Source organism: Trachinotus anak, unplaced genomic scaffold, assembly GCF_046630095.1.
Source record: "Trachinotus anak isolate AG129_WGS33_773 ecotype Australia unplaced genomic scaffold, CSIRO_AGI_Tana_v1 ptg000003l, whole genome shotgun sequence".
NCBI lineage: Eukaryota > Metazoa > Chordata > Actinopteri > Carangiformes > Carangidae > Trachinotus > Trachinotus anak.
This window is the reverse complement of record NW_027273854.1, coordinates 13,936,336-13,957,260: the sequence shown is the minus strand read 5'-3', so window position 1 is coordinate 13,957,260 and position 20,925 is coordinate 13,936,336. Positions and strand designations below refer to the sequence as shown.

At 40.9% G+C, this 20,925-nt stretch overlaps 1 protein-coding gene across 4 annotated transcripts in view; it reads left to right on the top strand.

Moving 5' to 3' along the window:
* The first annotated feature begins 11,193 nt into the window (after positions 1-11,193).
* The window catches only part of LOC139618204 (voltage-dependent T-type calcium channel subunit alpha-1I-like), a 72,258-nt gene continuing 62,526 nt past the window's right edge, over positions 11,194-20,925 (top strand). For all 4 annotated transcript variants that reach the window (XM_071473940.1, XM_071473939.1, XM_071473942.1 and 1 more), the window contains exons 1-3: positions 11,194-11,324; positions 11,527-12,147; positions 16,928-17,061. In XM_071473940.1, the coding sequence (XP_071330041.1) occupies positions 11,974-12,147; positions 16,928-17,061 (308 nt within the window). In that variant the 5' untranslated portion in view covers positions 11,194-11,324; positions 11,527-11,973. The remainder of the gene's footprint in view (positions 11,325-11,526; positions 12,148-16,927; positions 17,062-20,925) is intronic.

Below are 20,925 nucleotides of genomic sequence, written 5' to 3'. Positions count from 1 at the left end.
GAGCTTGTGGATATATATATAACGGTACTTTGTCATTTATTCTGCCTGATAAAAGTGATCCAAAGGCTTTTTTTGTGTTCTGATTTAGTACAGATCAGTTTCCTACAGTTAAATTTCATCATGAGAAGTATCGCAAAACTGCCTGGTGTGCATGTAAATATCAAATGGATGGAAATTGTAAAGAAAAGAAGAGAAAACGAAGATCACACTGCCACAGCTGAGCCCATCTCTCTTGTTTCCCTCTCTTACTGAGCCCTCAGTCCCCTTTCTCCCTCTGTTTGTAACAAGGGATCATGTCAGCCCATTAGACCCCTGTTGAAATATGAATGAAGAGATGAGAGAGATGAGGGCTTATAGTTCTCTTCTCAACCAGATCCTCCTCATCCCCATCTCCTCCTTCTGATCTCTGTTATCCTCACTTCCTTCTGTCAGTTCAGAGGCTGATGAGGGTGTAGAGGCTGATGAGGGTGTTGTTTGTGTACTGCTCATGGGTAAACCTGAAATTGAATGTGGTTCACATATCACACACATTCTCCCAAGGAATTATCTAATTAATTTGATAATGTGCCTACTGTATACGTGTCTCCCATTAAGATGGTCTTTACTTTCATCAGGTGTTGCGAATATAGCAGAATAGCCGAAGTATTATTCTGACGGGGATTATTTAATTACAGTGTTTTAGTTCTGCTTTATCTGGTCTATCCTGAGTGATATGATGAAAATTTGCTCCAGGCAGTCAGTGGAAGAACACAGACCAGTAAATTAATCACAGCTTTCAAAACTGAGAGCAGAGATTATGAGACCATATGGGCAGATTTCCACACTGACTTGTGTCGCATTATGTGGCCCCTCAGGAAGTGTGTAAGCAACAATCTTCCCAGAAAAGACTCTCTACAAGTTAGACTCACCCAGAATCACTGCCGTGGTTGTGCTGCTCTGTTGTTGTGGAATGGACAAGGGGTTAATAAAAAAAGGGCTGATGCACAGATTGTAAAAGATGTTTTACATCACATGTGGAACAGATGGCTAAATGTATGTATGTGGTCCTCAGCATGGCAGGTTTGACAGTTGAGATTAATGTTCACTGTCTGTTAAAGAAACAGATCAACTGACTGGTCACTTGTCTGTTACTATCTGTTCTATCAGTCCGTCTTTCTTAAATTAAGTAATTATGGTGTGTGAAATGAGCTTCAAGAACACCAACGTTTTGTGCAATTGAGCGCCACTCACCGAAATAAATGTTTTTCCACCATGAAGTTTTCTACAACCAACAAAATACCCGAGTGGGAGACCATTTCTGATAGTTTGCAGTATGAGTTGGGATGTCTGACTCGACACACGATGGACAATTTTTGGGAAACAGAGTGCCAATTTCCTAAATATTTATATAACGTCTGCTAGAACTCCTAAAAGCCACAGTGAAATTATTTACCTCCTGATGGGACATTTTCCAGCCCCTGATTTGGGACGCAGGCTTCAGATCGATCTGTGAGCCCCTTCTTCCACACGCTGCGACCGAACAACATTAGTGCCGACCCACAGCTGAATGAAGAGGTTAAAGGTAGTGGAAGATACATGCCAGGCTCTAATAGGATTGTCAATCCAGTTAATAGCAACAATTTACCCATTGGAAATGCTTTTCTTGTTCGCCTTTTCTCTGAGTGCTAATGATGCTGAAGACAAGCCGTACTTCTGCAGCGAAGAATGTCCAGCTCTGCTCCTCTGACATTCACTCGCTGTCCTACTGGCTGTAAGGAGGTGGGAAGTTGGTGGAGAAATCACAGAGCAGATGGCGTCACCACATGTGACCAGTCAAGTTGCTATGAAACCCTAAAGGGGTTGAAATTGTTCTGGCATTTGGAGACACATATGATTGTCACTAGTGTTCCTCGTTGAACACTCACATTGTAATGGCTGACTTTCTTTTTTTTTTTTTTTTTTTTTTTTAATTTTTGCAAATGCAAAGTTTTTACTTGTGACAAGAGATATAATACATTGCAGATGGAGAGAAGGACAGATTGCTGGGGGGAGGGTTGAGAACTGGTGAGGATGGTCGCTTGTCACATCAGAGTCTGACTGGTCCCTGCAGATGTCAGCAGCATAGTCCTGTCATCACATCTCTTTTTCTTCTTCTCACTCTCCTTACGCCTGTTTCCAATACTCTGACCCTGTGTCGAATCCAAACTAATGGATTGTGAGTACACTGCATGTGCTGCCAGCTACTGACCCACCAAACTCTCCAGTCTTTATCTATTTCCCCTCCTCTTCCTACCTTTCTATTTTTCCCTGTGCACGCCATTTTCAACATTTTTTTGCTCACTTTTGCACTCTCACAACTTCCTTTTTTCACCCCCAACTCGCCTCTGTGCGCTCAGTTTGTGTTTTGGTCTCCTTCTGTCTGTCTTTCAGTTTCCTCCGTCAAATCTCACTGAGTCATGTCGTTCTTTCTCTTTCGCTCTCTCTTCCTAACACACACACACACACAAGCACAGAAAGTAAGAAAGTATTGGCTTATATTTCCCATGGTGTCTGCAATACATTCAGCTTCACTAGCGGCAGCAATGTACTGGAGCAAGGCACCTGCTGTGCTGAGCTGATATGAGAAGAACGACAGATACACAGTTGCACACACACAGACACACACACCATGAGCCTTCAAAGGCTCCAATATGGATGGAAAATGTAATCGCTTTCTGTCTGTGAATGCAGACGCTGCGCATAACTAGAAACTTATACAACAATTACAAACTATATAGGCCTGTTTTTCATTTTCCCGCATAGAAATGTGTTCGTACAAACACGACACAAAAAACATTCAGACACACACACACAGTTTGCGTTGTCTTGGTGGCTGGAGGCAACCCGTCTGCTCCCGTTGCCTTGGTTACAGGCCATAGGCTTGTCTTGAGAGGTGCTCCAGGTCTCTGCCTGCCATGTCAGGCAGTTTGGTTGGCAGTGTGTCCGTCTGTCTCTGTCTCTTTGTGTTTACATCATATCTGTGTCTGTATGTGCATCTGTGCACTTGTGTGTAAGGGGCTGCAATTATCAAATTATTCTGCAATTTGTTGGATTGTGTAATGAGTCCACTCCGTTATGCTACTATCTCACATACAGTGAAATTGTCAGAAATGGCATTTGCAGGACGAAGGGTAGGGGAGTTCAGCTACACAATTGAATTAAGGCCAAAGTTATGCTTAATTTCTATGTGTGTGATATGTGAGCCATTTAAAGCACCCAATATTTGCTCTCTTTCCCAATCTCCTGTGAGACCTATGCTTATCAGTGGAGCATGCATTTACTGATTTCACATAATAGGATAAAGAACCTCCTCACTCCTTAATGCTGACTGCCAATCTATAATGCTTAGATTAAACCAGACTGCGTGCTCTATTTTTATATTTGAATTGACCAAAAACACAGCCTACATGTCTCCATATTGCTGAGCATAGGCTGACATGGCAGTATGAGCTGAACTGCAGAGTGATAAAAGGGAAGCCAGTGATGCTAACATTTATCTTTTAGGAATTTATACTGAATGCTAATCTTCCAAGTCCTTGTGTGAGAGGTGAATCTCAGATAAATTCAATTATCGAGAACGCTGATGAAAGTAAATTGACTTGATTAACTTTCTTAAGTTTTTATCTTGTTTTGAAGACATGGGTAATTTAATGAAATGCTAACTTAAGCTGATAAAGGCAGAATCTAATAAAAACAGCCTTGATTCAGCTTTTCATCACAACTGCACAGTTTATCATTCTTTCATCATATCATTCATTTACATTTGTGCTGGCCAAAAAAACAAGTGACACTAATCACTGTTGCTTGTCTTCAGGTAGTATTCCTGTTCTAAAGTGACTAACGGTCGATAGTGTAACCACTGACTGGCTGTTCATTCAGTTTGAACAGCTACAGGATATAAAGGAGTAATAAGAGAAATCAACTTTAGACTAACCATAAGAAAAGGGTCAAGTAAGTTACTGAGAGGCTGGAGTTATGGGTTATTATTCACATAGGTGCCAGTGCGAACAATAAATACTCACACCATGGTAAAAGTTGAAGTGCATTGTATATCACTACAGAGCTATGATGAACAATGCAATGAAATCAAGCTAGGTTTTCAGTAAATCTTCTTATCTTTATCAAATCAAGTTACAGTGAAAGATCAAGCAGCTGAAATTCTTCCATCACCTTTATTTTTGTAAAGTTACTTATTCAATTTTACCTTCATAAACCATCATTTAATATTAAAAGCTGCTTCAGATGAGTGATGTGACAGGTGTTAGGCTGTTTGCGGTAATGCTGTCACCTTGTTTGATGTTGGCTGTTATGGCAATCACACCCATAACTTGACTTTATATTTTTGCATTTCATACCTTAGCAGAGCTTGGTTTTCCTTGAAAAAGAACAGTAAGGTGATATTAATGTCATGCCATGCACTCTGTACCGAGTCCTGTTTTATGGAACAATAACACAAGCATTTGGTTTTTTTTTTATAGCCTGCTATTATTTTAACACCATTGGAAGGCAAATCTGTGGTTCTTGAACATTTTAGACACAGCTCTTCCCATTGCCTGACACTTTTCAAAAAGCCCTTATATTTTGAGGAAGGTCTTATCTTAAAGACTGCCAACGTTTTTATTGAGGGAAGACAGATTTTAGTGCAGGGGAAATATGCAAAATTATAATCCGTCCAATTTGAAATAGTGTTTTGGATGGGAGGGGCGGAAAGTGCATATGGGCACGTAAGTGTATTCTCATAGGCAAACATTTTCTGAAGATGGCAAAGTTACATTTGCTGAGACAAGCATAGCAGCACTTATAGAACATATACCACAGTTTGCTTGAGGCTTTTAAGATGGCGGTTTACTTGTTATGCTAGGTGCTCCACTGTGTGTGTGTTCGTTCGGCTGGAGAGCTTCTGGCCCTCTGGTATGCAGAGGGAAAGGCCTTGTTGAGAAGATTATGAACACTCTGGTACTACATTCTGTCATTATTGAAGGTTAACTTTAAGTACTTGCACAGCTGTTTGCATTGATAGTGAGGGGTGTGCACATTTTAATTGGACCACAAGTTTGCTGTATGTTAGCAAATGACTACTTACAGTTGATAAAAAGGTGAAATCCTGTGTATATCATACATGAAATGATAGAGATCATGCATAATAAGGAATATAAAGGCACAAAAATGAGAGTTGGCGGACACTATAAGAGGATGGACAGAGAAGCCTTGTGGACCAACAGGCAAGAGGAAATGAGGCCAAGCAGCCAGAGGGTCAGACTGAGAAAACCCATAATGTGGGCCACCCAGACAGACACATAGATAGACTCATTGATCAATTTTCCCACAAGGTACGTGGAAATTAAGTGGGATAAAAAGAGGGATGAGGGCAGAAATAGGTAGGTGGGGAGATCCCTGGCAGTCTGCCTCACTCCTTCATCATGGAGAGGGAAACAGAAGCAGGGAATTACAGGCAGGGGAGCAAGGTCACAGTGCAGCAGTTAGAGAGTCAAAACAAAAGTGTGACTGTCTGATGCCAAGGACAGTGCACAGACACACTCTGCATCAGCTCAAACACTGGTTTACCTGGACATCACTCAGTCATGCTGACGGGTCCTTCCTGCAGCAGCTGGGACCTTTCTCTGTGTGTCACACACACAGCATCTGACAACGTGACACACGCCACAACTGTGGATTTTCTTGTAGACAGCGAAGTCGAAAACACACTCAACTAGATGGGACAGTGGTTGTCACGAAAGTGGTGGTGGAGGAGGATGTGTGTGTGGCTGTCTGTTTTTTAGTATGTGTTGTTAAGGTCAGGAAGACTGCACTAGTTTACTGTGTGTGTGTGTGTGTGTGTGTGTGTGTGTGTGTGTGTGTGTGTGTGTGTGTGTGTGTGTGTGTGTGTGTGTGTGTGTGTGTGTGTGAGACCTATCATGGTGTGTTGTCACTGGGAGAAGAGACAGGCACAGGCTTCAGTGCCACAGTGAGAAGCAGAATGTCATTTTGACTCAGTCTGAATGAGACTGATCCTGAGGGTTTTCACAGGACCACACACACACACACGCACACACATACACACGCACACACGCACGCATGCACATGCACATGCACATGCACATGCAGGCACTAAGGAGGGGAGCTCTGTCGAAAAGCCTCATTGTAAATTACAGAGATCTCATTCAGTTATGAGTCATCCTGATCTTAAAACACACACACACACACACACACAGAGACACAGACACACAGTTGTTGATTTGGTGCATCCATTTAATGGAGTCAGTCCTACATTTTCCATGGATTACATAAATGCCCCTCTACCCACCCACCCACCACACACACACACACACACACACACACACACACACACTCACACACACTACTTTTACTATTTTACAGGAGAGAATCGTACCAAAATAGATTTTGGTTGTTAAATTATTTACACGCTTAGGAAGCCAAATTTTTGTCTCGCAGTCGGCTTGTGGTGGCCTCATCTTCTGGCTCAGTCTATGTAGAGCAGTCATCATTACACGTGACAGAAAAAGAAATGGACAGAAGCTGGGATTGAAAGGACCGATAGATCAGAAGTCCAAACTTAATCGACTAACAGTCAGTACAGTCAGTCTTGGTTCCTACTTTATGTTTGATGAACTGGAACTAATAATGTTTGTGTCATTTAGTTATGCCCATTACATTATGTTTTATGCTGTGCTTTATTGGATACTTTTAATGTGTAATATTTTTTACCCTATGCTGTTCATTCAAGTGTTAATATTTAATAAGTTTTTAGCAAGACATTTCAGATACTATACAGAAATGTCACATTCATTTTAATTTGTTATTAAAAGCTCTTATTAGTCAGTTGGATTATTAGCCACCACATATTTATGCCAATTACACTATAGAAATATCTGGTATGTGAGTCTGATGAGCCTAGAAATAAAAGGAAGGAAAACGGGCAAAATTGGAGCATAGAGGTTAAATATTTAGCACATTATATTAAATCTCAGTTTTAAGACTGTTACTGTAAAATGTTTACATGCTGCACTCAGCAGGGAATACAGAGTTTTCATAGGGACAGAATAAATAAGAAATGCAATCAGGTAATAAATTGGTTTTTGCACTGGAGCCCTCCATTTTTACATTTTAATGATTAGAATAATGTGTTTTTTTTTCTGAGGATGTTTTCCTGCTGAAGGTGTGGAAAATAAGGTCAAACTGGGTCTCCCTGTCTTGGTACTACTTGAATGCATCTCAGAGGCAGATAAGTAGACGAAAAGAGAATCAGTGATACAAAGTGAAGATCCTTAAATGTTTTGTCGAAAATGGAAACAGAGAGCTTGATAAAGTTTGAGAGCCTCAAATAGCACAAAAAAGATAAAAGAGGAGGGCAAGTGTCTGAACAAATCTGCACTGACGCAGAGTGACAGGCATGAAAAATAGGTAGAGATGTAGCGGGGAGGAAGAGGGAAATAATGAAAGGGGTAAAGACAGCGGAGGCCCCATCCACATCCTAAGAAGATTAGACAAGCAGGAGCGAGGGAAGAGGCAGAGACCAAAAGATGGAAGCTGATTTTAAAGGTAAATATCCCAAAAGAAAAAGCTTTAAAAGAACAATCAAATTAAATGCTGAAGCTCTGTAACAGCGCGGCCTCCCTTCCTCTCTCCTCAAAGCATCCTTGGTGTCAGACTTGCTTAGCGTCCTCCCAACATGATTAGGGAGTGACACGACCAGCCATCAGCTAGCGCTCTGGAATCAGCTGGGCGTGAGTCAGCCGCCTGCTGCTTCATCTCCCTGCGGAGGGAGAGATTTAGGGTCAGTATGACAAAGAAACTGATTCACTTCACATGACGGCGCAGATGCTGCTAATGCTGTTTTGTTTTGTTGCCTTTGATGGGTTGAAGGTGAGGAGTCCGTAGGGATGTGAGGGGTGGTGTTTCGCATGTAACGAAGTAGCATGGAGGAAGCTGTGTGGTTCCACCTGAGCTGCTGTGCAAGGGCTCCGAGCTATGACGAGATCACCGGGAAAGTTCAAAACATGCACTGTTCACCGACATATCATCTGTCCTTTGTCTCCTGTCTTGTGTTTGTTTACAGCAAAATCCCAAACACGCCTTTCCCCCACACTTTCTGTGCATTTGTGTTTATTTATTTTCTTTCTTTTCCTCTTTCTCTCAGACTGTCACTCCTCTCTCTGCGAGCTCATACCGTGTCTCTGTTCTTGGCTCTTGCTTTGCTAAAACAGAACCTCAGGGCAGGTTCTGTAGTCGCGCCACGGGAGTGCTACACACACACACACACACACACACAAACACATAAACACACGTGCGTTTGTACGCACGCAGGCCTGATTGATTTTTCATTGCCTGTTGAGGCATAATGTGTCCCAAAGTGTTTGCGTTTGTTTTTGCTGGGAGGGCAAAACTGTCCATCGTCGTGCTCTGTCGCACCTGGGAATGAATGAAAAGCTGAGACAGAAGGAAAACAGAGGAGAGGTGACACCTGTGAAATTGCAGTGGTATTGAGGAAGAACAGTTGCAGAAAGGAAAAGAAAAAACACTGTAACCCAGAGGTGGTTACACCGTTATTTCAAAGAAGGGGGTGGTGGTTAGATAAGGAAACTAAGAGGAGAAGGCAGAGAGACTTAATAAAAGTTTTTTTTTTTTTTTTTGCACTCATCATTTTAATATTATTCCTCCCCATTTCACTGCATTACCCCCAGAGAGCAGTGCTAAAGTGATAGCACAGACAGCGGAGAGCAGGAAGGAGAGACATAGAGATTAATGGAGAGTGTGATGTGTCTGTGCGTGGGTGTGTGCACGTGTGTCTATGCGGGTGTGTGTCTGTGTGCAGGAGAGAGACAGCGACAGAAAGAATAACAAAGATGTTTCCAACCACCTAATCCCTGGATGAAAGGAAGTTGTGGCTGTGTGCGTATGTTTGTTTGTGTGTGTATTGCACTGGCATTGACAGTTAAGATTTTCTTAAAAGCGCACTTTTCTCTAGAAGATCCTTGAGCGGCACAAAATCACTTCATATAACTTTATAAATAATAATAATAAATGAAAAATAACTCTGGTTTTCATTTTGTCCCCATGAATTCGGTTGAGTTAGAAATGAAGTGTGTCTTTGCACATGGCAGGTTCAGCGAGAGGTTACCAGCTGAAAAAGGTTATCGCTCAACTGACGGTTAACTCTCTCTACACTGTTATTGTTTTATCATTTCAGAGGGCAAGTCCTTAAATAGTTGACAGTTGTTTTAAGCATTTCATCTCATTTTTAGAATCAAAAGTCCCATATTTTACACTTTTACTGTGTTTTATTTGATGTGTTGATATCCATAAGAAGATATATTTGTGGTTTAAGAGCCAAAAACCATCTCAATGTAGTTTTACATCTCCTCTCTCAGGCTTTACTCTGGAACTCTAGTAACAACAGGTCAGTGAGCCGACTGGCTGATTGTTTTCTGAGTGATCAAATAAAATATAGCATTTTTTTTTAGGTCACTCAGAGAAACCAAATCCTGCAAGGTCAGACGGTGGGTCTGAGTAGGCTGGGAGTGGTGACTGCTTTGTTGTGACATCACAAAGTTACAGAAGTCCTGACAGCTTGTTCTGACAAGGCTGAGTTTCTGAATACAGGCTGTGTGCATTTCTCTGTGGTCTGAGCACTTTGATACTTTCACAGTATTAATATAGAACCTTTATAACTTTATAAACTTTGTAAACTTTATAATAAAAAAAAAACATGGAAATCTCACTTCATGCAGGCAGTTCTCCCTCTGACACTGGGCACATACCTGTTTGGCCAGACGGGCTCTACTAGATAAAACTTTTTTATTCTTGTTTTCTTGTGCTTACGTGGAGTTTGTGTTGGCATCTGTGTTGTGCTGGGAGCCTGTTGTTTGTTGATGTTAGTGAGCTCTGTTTCTAAGATTAGAAGGTTAGCTAGTGTGCACACTATAGGTGCTGTAGGGGAGCGGAAGAGAGGTACAGAGCTGAGGCACTTTGGATCACGCATAAACATCACATTCTTGGGATTTTCTCGGAAAATTAGATCTACCTGTGTTTCTTACATAGAAATCATTCTACAGCCTGTTATAGACAACTGAAGAAGCCCAGGGAAGGTCTCATTTTTAAGTTGCTTTACAATCCGTTCACACCTTGGCAATAAAGAGGAAAAATAAAATGAGTGACATTTTGTATTTTTTAAAAACATCTCAAATATCTTGAATGGTGTCTAGCTTCTACTGAAGAGACAACAGAGTCTTTTTATCTGTGATGAACACAATGAAATTAGAAAATGCTGAGCATCTTGGGGATGTTGCGTGTTTCAAGGTTCATGTTTGTTTAAAAAAAACGTTCTTTTGTTCTTTTTCGTTTGATTTTAATCTTTTAAGATGATTGGGTTGTAAATCAAACATTGTTAAATATACTTGTGAGACAAAGGCTTAAGCTTTCATTTTGTTTTGAATTAGTTAATATTTTCCCTTACTGCCGCACCTCTCGTCATTTGAAACGATGATAAAAAAAAGTTGTTCTGTCCCTTGGCACGCTAAGGCTTTGGCATTTACTCTGTCCGGAGTCTGTCTCTGTGACTCATACAGTCATATTGGCTGGAAAACAACTTCTCATCTTCGTTGTCATTGCTTAATTGCTCACTGGCAACGTTGCAGCTGCGTGACCTCTTAGCTCACATGATGTGTTACATACATGCAGCTGTGAATGGCACTCACTGTATGCATAGACTGATATTTGTGACATGAATCTGTCTGTTTCAATACTTGTGCATAGTTTAATGAATAAGATGCTGAGCCAAACGCCCACAGTATTTTGACCATGGAGATGATTGTGTGACACTGCATTTTCAAGAAGTAAGAGATTTTTTTTTTTTCCATCTCAAAATTCAAAATTACTGTAGAGCAAAATCCTGTTGTTATGTTGAGACAAACAAAATTTAAATAAATAACATTGCATGTTAAAATGTATTTTAAAATAACTGGTAATGATTGATAATTGTTAATTATTATAACATTAAGCCTGAATTAAATTGTTGACTAGCAACAGTTGTACTGACTGAATGCTCTTGTTTTTTTTTTTTTAAGGTACTGATTAATGAACATGTGTTTTAAATTCATTACATGGTTCACAGTGGGAACATTGCTCTGAAAATTAACACTTCGTCTGCACCTGCATCAGCTCTGGCGTTAATAGGCAGACAATTAACTCAGACTTGAGCCTTTTTCCTGGGGACCTGGAAAGTGTCGGGAGTGCGGAGGACATAAGTGACACTCCGACACATGCTGCGTTCAATTATAATCTGTCAGGTAAATGTAAAGACCACGAAGTAAATTGCTAGATATGAGTGAGTCTTTTCACAGGCTATGGAGTGAGTGAGTTTAAAGGTGTTTTTACAGTGTTGTTTTAACCGTTCACTTTAACATTAGCTAAATAACCAGTGTTCCTACGACTTTACAAGTTAAAGTCCATCACCAACACGTTTTGAAAAAGGGCTTTTCATATTTCCAGAGTGAAAAAAATGGACGAGAGAGAAGACAGGTGAAGGAGAAACGCAGGTCACATGAGCCAGCCGAGGAGTCAGGTGATGGAGAGACATGTTGAGGCTGAAGTTTTTAACGAAACTAATTAAAAAAAAAAAAAAACCTGCCATAACATGACAGACCCTCTAATGAAATGGTTGTTTACATCAGGAACTCAAAACACGACATATCAGTTATGACGGGTACATGAAATGCCGATTTTTCTCTTAACAAGTCAAATTGCTTTAAACACATTTAACCCACAACAGTCAGTGTTGATTCAGTTTTATTCCAAACATTGATGTATAATAAAAAAAAAAACGCACAGATTGTGTTTGATTAGAGCCAGATACGTCCATCAGCCCATCCGTTCCGCAGAGCTGAGGTAAGTCAGCCTTTATTTTACCACTGCAGCTCTGTTTGAAACATAAACAGTATGTGTATGGCTGTGTATTTCTCCTCATCTGCAATGCTCCTTAACCCCAGTCCTATTTATACATGGTTCGAGAGGATTAGCATCATGGTGATCCTGCTCAACTGTGTGACACTGGGCATGTACCAGCCCTGTGAGAACATTGACTGTACCTCGGACCGCTGCCAGATACTGCAGGTAAGGCAGACCACTGTGTGTGCGTGTGTGTGTGTGTGTGCAACAACAACATGTCAACGCACTAATGAAGAGATAGGACAAAACGATAAATTATTTGACACAAGCTCAGGGCAGCTCACCACTCTTCTTGTCAGTGTTCCTCAAACTGTGACACAGACACACTGCAGCAAGAATATTTCCCTCCTGAAAGGTTTATATTTTCTCCTACTCTCTGAACAGGGAATTGGGACTTAGTTTGTTTTAATATAGTCATGTGGAGCTGCATGCGATTTTACCACTTCATGATGAGAATACACTTGACAAGTGCCAGCAGTTGAAATTGTGGTCGTGGATGGCCACAAATGCTAGAGCCAAAAAAGCTTCACCCGCAGGCTTTTATTCTAATTTTGCTGCAATTTATTATCTAAATTGCTGTCTTGGCTCTGTCTTGATGAAGTGTTTGATGTGTGTAGAAATGTGGTTTAGCGTTTCATTGTTTCTATACCATAGCTGTCCCCAGACACTTACCTCTGTACTGTATATAAACAGCTGGCCCCATGAGACTACTGTTTATTCTCTAAATTATCAAGGCTTTCACATAACAGGAAACAGTGCACCTCATTGTCAAGGCAACTTGTCATGAAGGAAAGTCTTTGTAGATCCATGTTTTCATGTTATTTGCCTTCTCATTGTTTGTGGACTCAAGTGATCCTGTAACAGATTATCAGTGACACAAGGTGTTAGTAACAAGTTGAGCTCTCTCCTTATAATTTAGAGAATGTGTTATTGTATTGTATTTTTTTGCCCAATTACTAACATTTTCCTTTTGTTTCTGTTTGTAAGCTGTGTTGGGCTGATGTGGGTTATGTGTTGCTGACTGGGTGATTTGCCAACTGGCTGAGGACGCGGTGTGTACCTCTGGGATTGTAATTGCTTTTCATTGAAGTAAATTTGGCAGGCTCAATTCCAGGTGTGACAAGAACGACCTAATTCTGCCTCACATGCTTTTTGTTGGCGATTTTTAATGTCCGCTGACATTGAAAATCCGTCTGCGGTTACCTGCATGGGAGAGTTGTGTTTTTCTCATATGCTGTTGCTATGTTGACTGATTGTACTGCCAAATCTCACTTGCCTACAGCACATTAAGATGGATTATAATATCAAATGAAGCCCCCCCACAGACTAAACAATAATAGCTTTATTTATCTCGGATTTTCTCTTCATTGTGCAGAGATTTCAAATAAGCATTCACTGCTGTTTTAAAACTGTGCGACATATCTTCCTGCTTCACTGTCTACCTCGCTTTCTAGCACCATCTTCCTCCTCCCTATATTCCCATTCCTTAATCCTACGTACTTGCTCTCTCTCCCCTCCTCCACCCTTTGTCTCTCTAACAAGCATATTGTCTCCCCAGGTAGTGTGAGGGGTCCTGTTCTGGTGGTTGCTAATGGTAACAGGAGGGATTTTGCTGACAGGGCTTAGATAGTTAGAGTGGCCCTCACATGCCTCTCTGGCCCTCTCTGAAATACAGTATCCCCACCACACTTCCTGGAGGAAAGAGACGCAGTAATAACCACAAACAATGTATATATCACCACAGGAGCAGTTCAGATGGCTGTTAGGGAATCTTGCAGGAGTTAAATTGGGATTTATAGCCCAGGACCTCAGGGATTGAAAGCCTCAGTGAGGGTAGGGGGGCAGGGTACTTGGGTCCATGTGGTACACCATGATGTGCTACACCTTGGTCAATAATTTGAAATACAATCAAACTTAAACTTACAGCCAGAAGCTGCAGTAGAGGAAGGAAATTGTACCTAAGGAAGTGGAGGTCCTCTCCAGCCAGCCTGGATTTAACTCCTGTCTGTATTTGCATACTCATTTTTGACAAATGGAAAGTTGTTATTCTACCTAAGTGGATTCGGATGGGACAGGACTCATTATACCTTTAAATCAGTACCTGTTCAAGCTTCTTAATAGAGTTTCAAATGTTCAGAAAACTCACTGACACTTTGTAGAAAAGAGTCTGTCAGGTATTCCTTTTCCTGTCCTGTTTGTCTTTCAGTGTGAAATGAAAATTTGTCCTCATGGTGCCTTTGGTTTGATACACTGATTAATCTTGTCAGTCACTCATTCCACACGTAGAGGGAGAGACACATGCATTATTTTATTTTAAATGGTACCATTACAATCCTGATGACCTACTTACCACGTCCTCTGCTCCTGCCAAATAAGCATCACGGTGACAGCATATGAAGTAGTTTCCACACCAGCTCCTATTTCAAATCATGAAAGGGCCCATCACAAGACAGCCTCAACCTCTTTACAAATCATGTAGACGATGAAACCTGATAGGCTGACTGAAGAGCAAGCTGGCGGTAGTGACAAATAACAATGATGAATTCATTCCCCTTTCACTCTGCGCAGAGCGCAACACGGATCCGACTGGTGCAGCCAATGTCGGATTACATGTGAAGCGTGCAGCCTGCATTATTTATCAAAACATCATTTAAACAGCATGTGAGACTGATCTTCTCATCATTCCCATTGCGTGCTGCCAGCTCTGTGTGCTGGCTGTGTGTGAGCTGATGCTTGTGTTAGGTTGTGTGTATGTGAGTCTGTGTGAGTGAATGGGATGGAGCACACATGTCGGCTTCAAGTGCATTACAACACAGACTCATGCCCACATCTGTATGCACAAAGCCATGCTCAAATAACAGCAAAAAAACAAAGCAGAGTTTTATGCATTTACAGTCTTGTGTTCACACTCACAAGTGCACAGATTTGGTCTCTATCCTTATAAATAACACAGAGTATGGAGCACCCATCTCTCGACTCTATTGCTATTTCTGTCTTGATCAAAAAAGTTCTGCTTCTACTCCACAAAATTTCACCCACCATTAATCTCATTGAATGTGGTCTATAGATGAAAACAATATCCTACAATTGTTCATCAGGGCTCCTCTCCAGTTGACGTTTATTACTCCTGGTTGTCCAAATGCGCCACATATCAGTGTTTTCTAGTCTGCTGTGGGTTATTGTTTAGTCTCTAGTTTGATATTTAACTTTTGCCTGAAACCTGAAAAAGGTAATAACCTTAAAGCACTTGTGGAGAATTGTTTTCCCATTGCAGCATGTGTATTGGTTTGTGACATGTGATTTGTTGAGTGCACAAACTCTATTTTCAGGGCTTACTTACTCTACTCCAGCAGCCTAGCATTCAGCTATAGAGTCCTTGTGATCTTTGAAAGCCTTATTTATATTTATCTATGAAGTGGGTTGCTTGAATCTGTCTGTTACATTTGAATACAATGGCATGTTTGCCTCATTATTCTTGCCTGGAGACTTCAACCAGGCAGACATGTGCTACCACATCAGTTTGAAAAGCAATTTAGATGAGTGAACATTTTTGCATTTAAGGTCAAACTCTTCATTTCATATTTTCTCCACAAATCAAGCATTTATTTAAGTTTGAGATTTAACAGTATCCCATTTGGAAGAGGAAAGCATTGTGTGTGTGTGTGTGTGTGTGTGTGTGTGTGTGTGTGTGTGTGTGTGTGTGTGTGTGTGTGTGTGTGTGTGTGTGCAAGGATGTCACACAGGTTGGGGATGGATGACAGTTTTGGACCAAACAAAAACTCTTGTCATCATCAAAAGGCAAAATTGTGACCTATGACTGATTAATAAGCAGCCATGGCTTCATTTAAATTTCTAGACCTCGGAAATCTCTGTGTCAAGAGGTAGCAGCTTGAGTTATATGTGTTAGGAATATGTAACAAGGCAGCATTGTATTTTTGTTCCAAAAATACAATGGGAGGTTTAGCTAGTGATCTGAACATAATAACGCAAGCAGGACATGGCAGAGATTTGGGCTTATATTTCTCTCTCTCCATTTATCTCTCGCTGTCTCGTCTCTCTCCATCTTATGTTTTCTCCGAGGTTTGACCTGGATCTCTCTTACTTTCTTTTTTCCTGTTCACTTCCTACTTTTCCTCTGATTCAAGTACTGCAGTGTGGGTTGGTTCACGTCAAACACCATATGTTTTGTGTGGTGTTAAATTAGCAAAGTTACTTGTAAGCAGTGCATATACCGACTTTTAGTTGTTTTAAGCCATTCGTATCACAATGTTAACAACAACCTTGACTCGGGCACACACACAAACACACAAGTCATTCTCGAACATCACATACTCATATGTTAGTGTGATGTTTGATCATAATCTGTTGTGTGTAAAAGGACAGTTGGATGGAAAATAACTAATTTGACACATTCTGTGAGCACTGTGATGAGTCTGCTGTGGAGTGTGAACTTGCCACATTTAAAACATCATAAAATTGTCTTTGAAATGTGGAGAATAGGTCATGGATTGTTTTGAGGTGTTTGAATAGATACAGGATCTTATAAAACATTCATGGTCAAAATCAAAAAGTGGCTTGAGACGTGAGAAGTGTGCACATGTGCTTCAGGCCACGTGTGCCATTTCATTTCATTTTGCAGATGTCTCTCGTGTGGTGTGGCGCTTTCAAATGAAATATTTTTTTTTCTTTTTCTAAAGCCCTACTGTTAACAATGAAAGAGGTTTTTTTTTCTTTCATAAAGGCAACTTGTTTTCACCAGAGATGACAAGTGCTCCCCGTTCACTTAGAAAGAAAAGAAGCTTTGACAACATCTTGAGCCTACTAATTTCACGAGATAGAACAGATGTCTGGCTCATGTCTTTCAAGTAAAATACATCAAATACATCTTCTACCTTCTTTTGCTCACTTTCTTCCAACTTTCTTCCAACTCTCTGTCTTCCTGTAGGCCTTCGATGCATTCATCTACATCTTCTTTGCATTGGAGATGGTGGTAAAGATGGTGGCTCTGGGGATCTTTGGCCGTCGCTGTTACCTGGGAGACACCTGGAACAGGCTGGACTTCTTCATCGTCATGGCTGGGTAAGCAACTTGAAGTTTCTATATCATGTTGTTTCAGGAAGATTCTTAAAATAAAGTCATAATAGAGAGTAAAATAACTCAACTTCTTTATGCTGTCATGAACTTCCAAGACCGTAAATGTCATTAAAGTTCATGACTGAATTTGTTCACTTTTACTTAAAGTCTGAATGCTCTAATATAATGTCCATATTGAGGGTTTAGCAAGTATGGAACTTGTCTATAATGATAAGATTTGTTGTTACCCTGCACTGATTGTATCTGTCTGACACTTATCATAGACTGCTGCTTACGGTATATCTATAACTATCTGTGCATTGGTTTTCCACACTCTAAGAAGATTAATAACACTGTCAAGTGCTGTTAAATGCTGCAAATTTTCATTCATTCAAGACATTTTAACATTTTCTCTCTGCGAGTCTGGGCAGTGCTGATGATGCAGGATGACAGGCCACCGAATCTGTCTAATGTACGAGTAACCTGTCAGTCCATGTGACTTCATGTTTACAGCATGTTTCATGTGTGTAGCACACAGGGGTGAACACTAAACAGACTAGAAGTAAAAAGCTGGGGGAACTAAACTACAGACGTGAATAGCACATTGTCATTCACTTCCATTCTTCATCCACTAATTTGCATGTCAGTACAAATCTAACTGAATATTGCTGAACACTCACATACAGAGTAGATGGCACATAGGTTGTTTTAGTGCTTTGGATTTGCACCCATGATTTGATTGGAAGTAAAATTGTTTGGTAAGCAAACAGGAAAAAAAAAAGAAATGAGGGAACAAAAGACGGAAACTGGGAATGTGTAAGAGACAGGCACTACTGAAAAATTTGTAACATCTGCCCACAAAAGATTACACATCCATGGTCATATACTTTGTTGCACAAGTTGAACTTGTTCTTGCAAAATGTTGATCACATGTGTTGTTACTGCAGAAAATGCACACACACAGGCTAGATAGATGCATGTGCACAAAACAAAAGCAAACACACCTGCTCCAACACCTGCTGTGAACAAAGTGAAATGAGAGGCTCAGACGTGGGTGATAAAGCGTGTGTGTGTGTGTGTGTGTGTGTGTGAGTGAGTGAGTGAGAGAGAGAGAGAGAGAGCGCGAGAGAGAGGTGGCTGGTATAATCGCAGACAAAGAAAGGTAGAGCCACAGAGTAAGTGGTGGAACATTTATCTTCATTTGAGCTGAAGCAGTTTATACCCAGTGGATGCTTGGAGTTTGTGCATATGTGTGAGTGGGTGTGTTTGTGGCACAGAATAACACACAGAGATTACAGTCTGTCAGCTTATGCATGTAGAGTTTGTTTAATCTGTGTATGTGTGCGTCTGTGTTTGTATATGCATTTGTGTGAATGCCTTGGTCCTTGTTTTCCTCCTGGCAGCATCCATTAGATTAGCGTCGAGGCTAATTTCAGAGGGCAGTGCCAGGCTTGCCAGGCCAAATCACAGCCGACAGTCTGCTGTAAGCTCCGTGTCTCTTACCCACGGGCACCACCTTGTTCTCTCACCCTCCTCTGCCCTCCCTCTCTCTTTTTCACATGCTTGAATGAACAGGCTGTGAAGGGAGCTTCATTCCTTTGCTCCATAACCCTGCCACACATAAAGTGCCTCCTGGAGTCTGTTTTACTCTGCTGTATATTTTATTTTAACCTAATTCACTGCACTGAGGCTTATCTTGGTAGCCTTTCTGGTATCTGCAGCAGTAACTAAAAAATTGCAGTATGTCCCATGGTGTGAGTCCACTGAGCTTCTTGATCCATGGATGAAACATGACCCTTTCTTCACAGAAAGTCAGTCTTGCCTTTCACATTTATTCTAATGTATGCCTAAGATCAGGTCAAAGAAATGATAAGAGACTTTCTCCCACTGAGAAAGACTGACTGGTGTTTGTATATATCTAGCATGATAAGGAGCCGTAATTTGATACAACCTGATTGACACACCTGAAGCATCTTTTCAGATATACTGTATATGCAAAGAAACAAAGGAGCAGTTTGTGGACCTGCCCTTCTAGTCTTTAGTAGTTTAGCTATAATATGTAATGAAATGGGACTGAACAAGACAGCGCTGCAGCTGTAGTTCATGTTTCTTTTTTTAACTGTAAAAGATAACATGTTTTTGATGTAAATGATGGAGAAAAATGTCATTCATGACTGAACTTCAATGTTAACTTTGACAGTTAGGTCACGAGAGATTTTACATGTTTAGATTCAAGACTCTGAAGGTGCCTCTGAACTCTTCTCACTAGCTCTACTCTGGCTCTTCATTTCATATTGATATAAACACAGACACACACACACACACACACACACACACACACACACACACACACACACACACACACACACTATTTAGATAAAAGCATGAATGAGATGAAGGTGTCACAAGCAAAAAGGGAATGTGAAAAATAGAGAACAATCATAAAAAGGATGCTTGCGGCAGTCCACTAATTACCCTCTCAAACACAGCGTCCTGATTGATGTGTGCAGGAAGAGTCACTTGTATAGAGCGCACACATGCATACACACAGTGCGTGTACAGACAGACACTCACAAAGACACACATGTCCAAAAACCCACACACATGCAGGTACATCTGTGGTCTTGTGTTCTCCCTTGTTCACTTTATTCACCGCTCTTTCTGTCCTACAGATGTAAATCAAACAGAACCTGTGCTTTATCTGTAACTGTAGATGTTCTTTAGTCAACGGTTTATCACTCACCCTCAAACCTAATCAAGCTACATATAAAAAAAACAAAACATGATCAAGTCTGTGCCCATGAGCTCACTGAGAAGAGAACATGTATGTTTTAATTGTTTTTAATTAGAGCTAGCACAGATGCTATTATGTTGGAGGCAAGTTGTAATAACACCACTATGCCCAGACGGAAAAAGCCTGGCCCCAAAACAGCTGTTATCCTCTTTGCTATACTGTGACATTTTCATCAAGCTGCTGTGTGGCATTTCTGCACTTTCAACTACACTGGGAATAGAAAATTGGTCTGCGGCTGCCTATACATCCTCACAAAGATACACTCTGTCAAGTGAGGGGCTCCTGAGCTTTACAGTAAGAACAATAGAATTAGGTTGTTTCCACAAATTGAAAAGCAGTAGGCATTTCACCTAAAGTGTGATCTAGCACCCTCTCCTGCTTACAAATGTATAGTGGTTTTAAATATTTCATTACTACATGAATAAATTGTCAGTAGTTAGAGCATGACAGCTGTACAGCAGTACTAACCTAACCTCTAACTCTTGTTAGAACAAGTAATCCCTCACAAAGTGTGAGCTGGGTACTACTACTCTCTTGATGCCTCTGTGCTGTGGTGAAGGGCAAATGGAGAGAGCTTCCCTGTGGGATCAATAAAGTATCATATTATTTTAAATAGTGATTCATAAGTCTATCTGTGTGAGAGAGTGTGAGCCTTGCTTGTTTTGCCAAAGCCTGCGGCTGTGCTTTGAGTGTTATTAGCTTGTGGTGGTGCTGCTGATGCCACTGTTGGTGTCATGCTGTCCCAACATTGTTGTAGCCCAGGGCACATCAATTTTGCGCACAGACAGACTTACACAAACTCACTTAACTGCTATTACATAATATACGCTGTTAGCATACATAAACATGCACACCGTAGCATTTATCCTCTCATTTATGACACACATACACTGTGACACTCATTCACTCACTTGAGCTTTCTCTGTGTCGACGATCCCGGTCATTCCGCGAAAGTGTGCTATGTTCAGACATACACACACTGCTTTCACACACACGGCAAAACGTGGCCATTCTCCTGTGAAAGTGGTTTGGGTTTGGGGGCACAAACAGCTTAGCCATGCTGTGGAAATGACTTG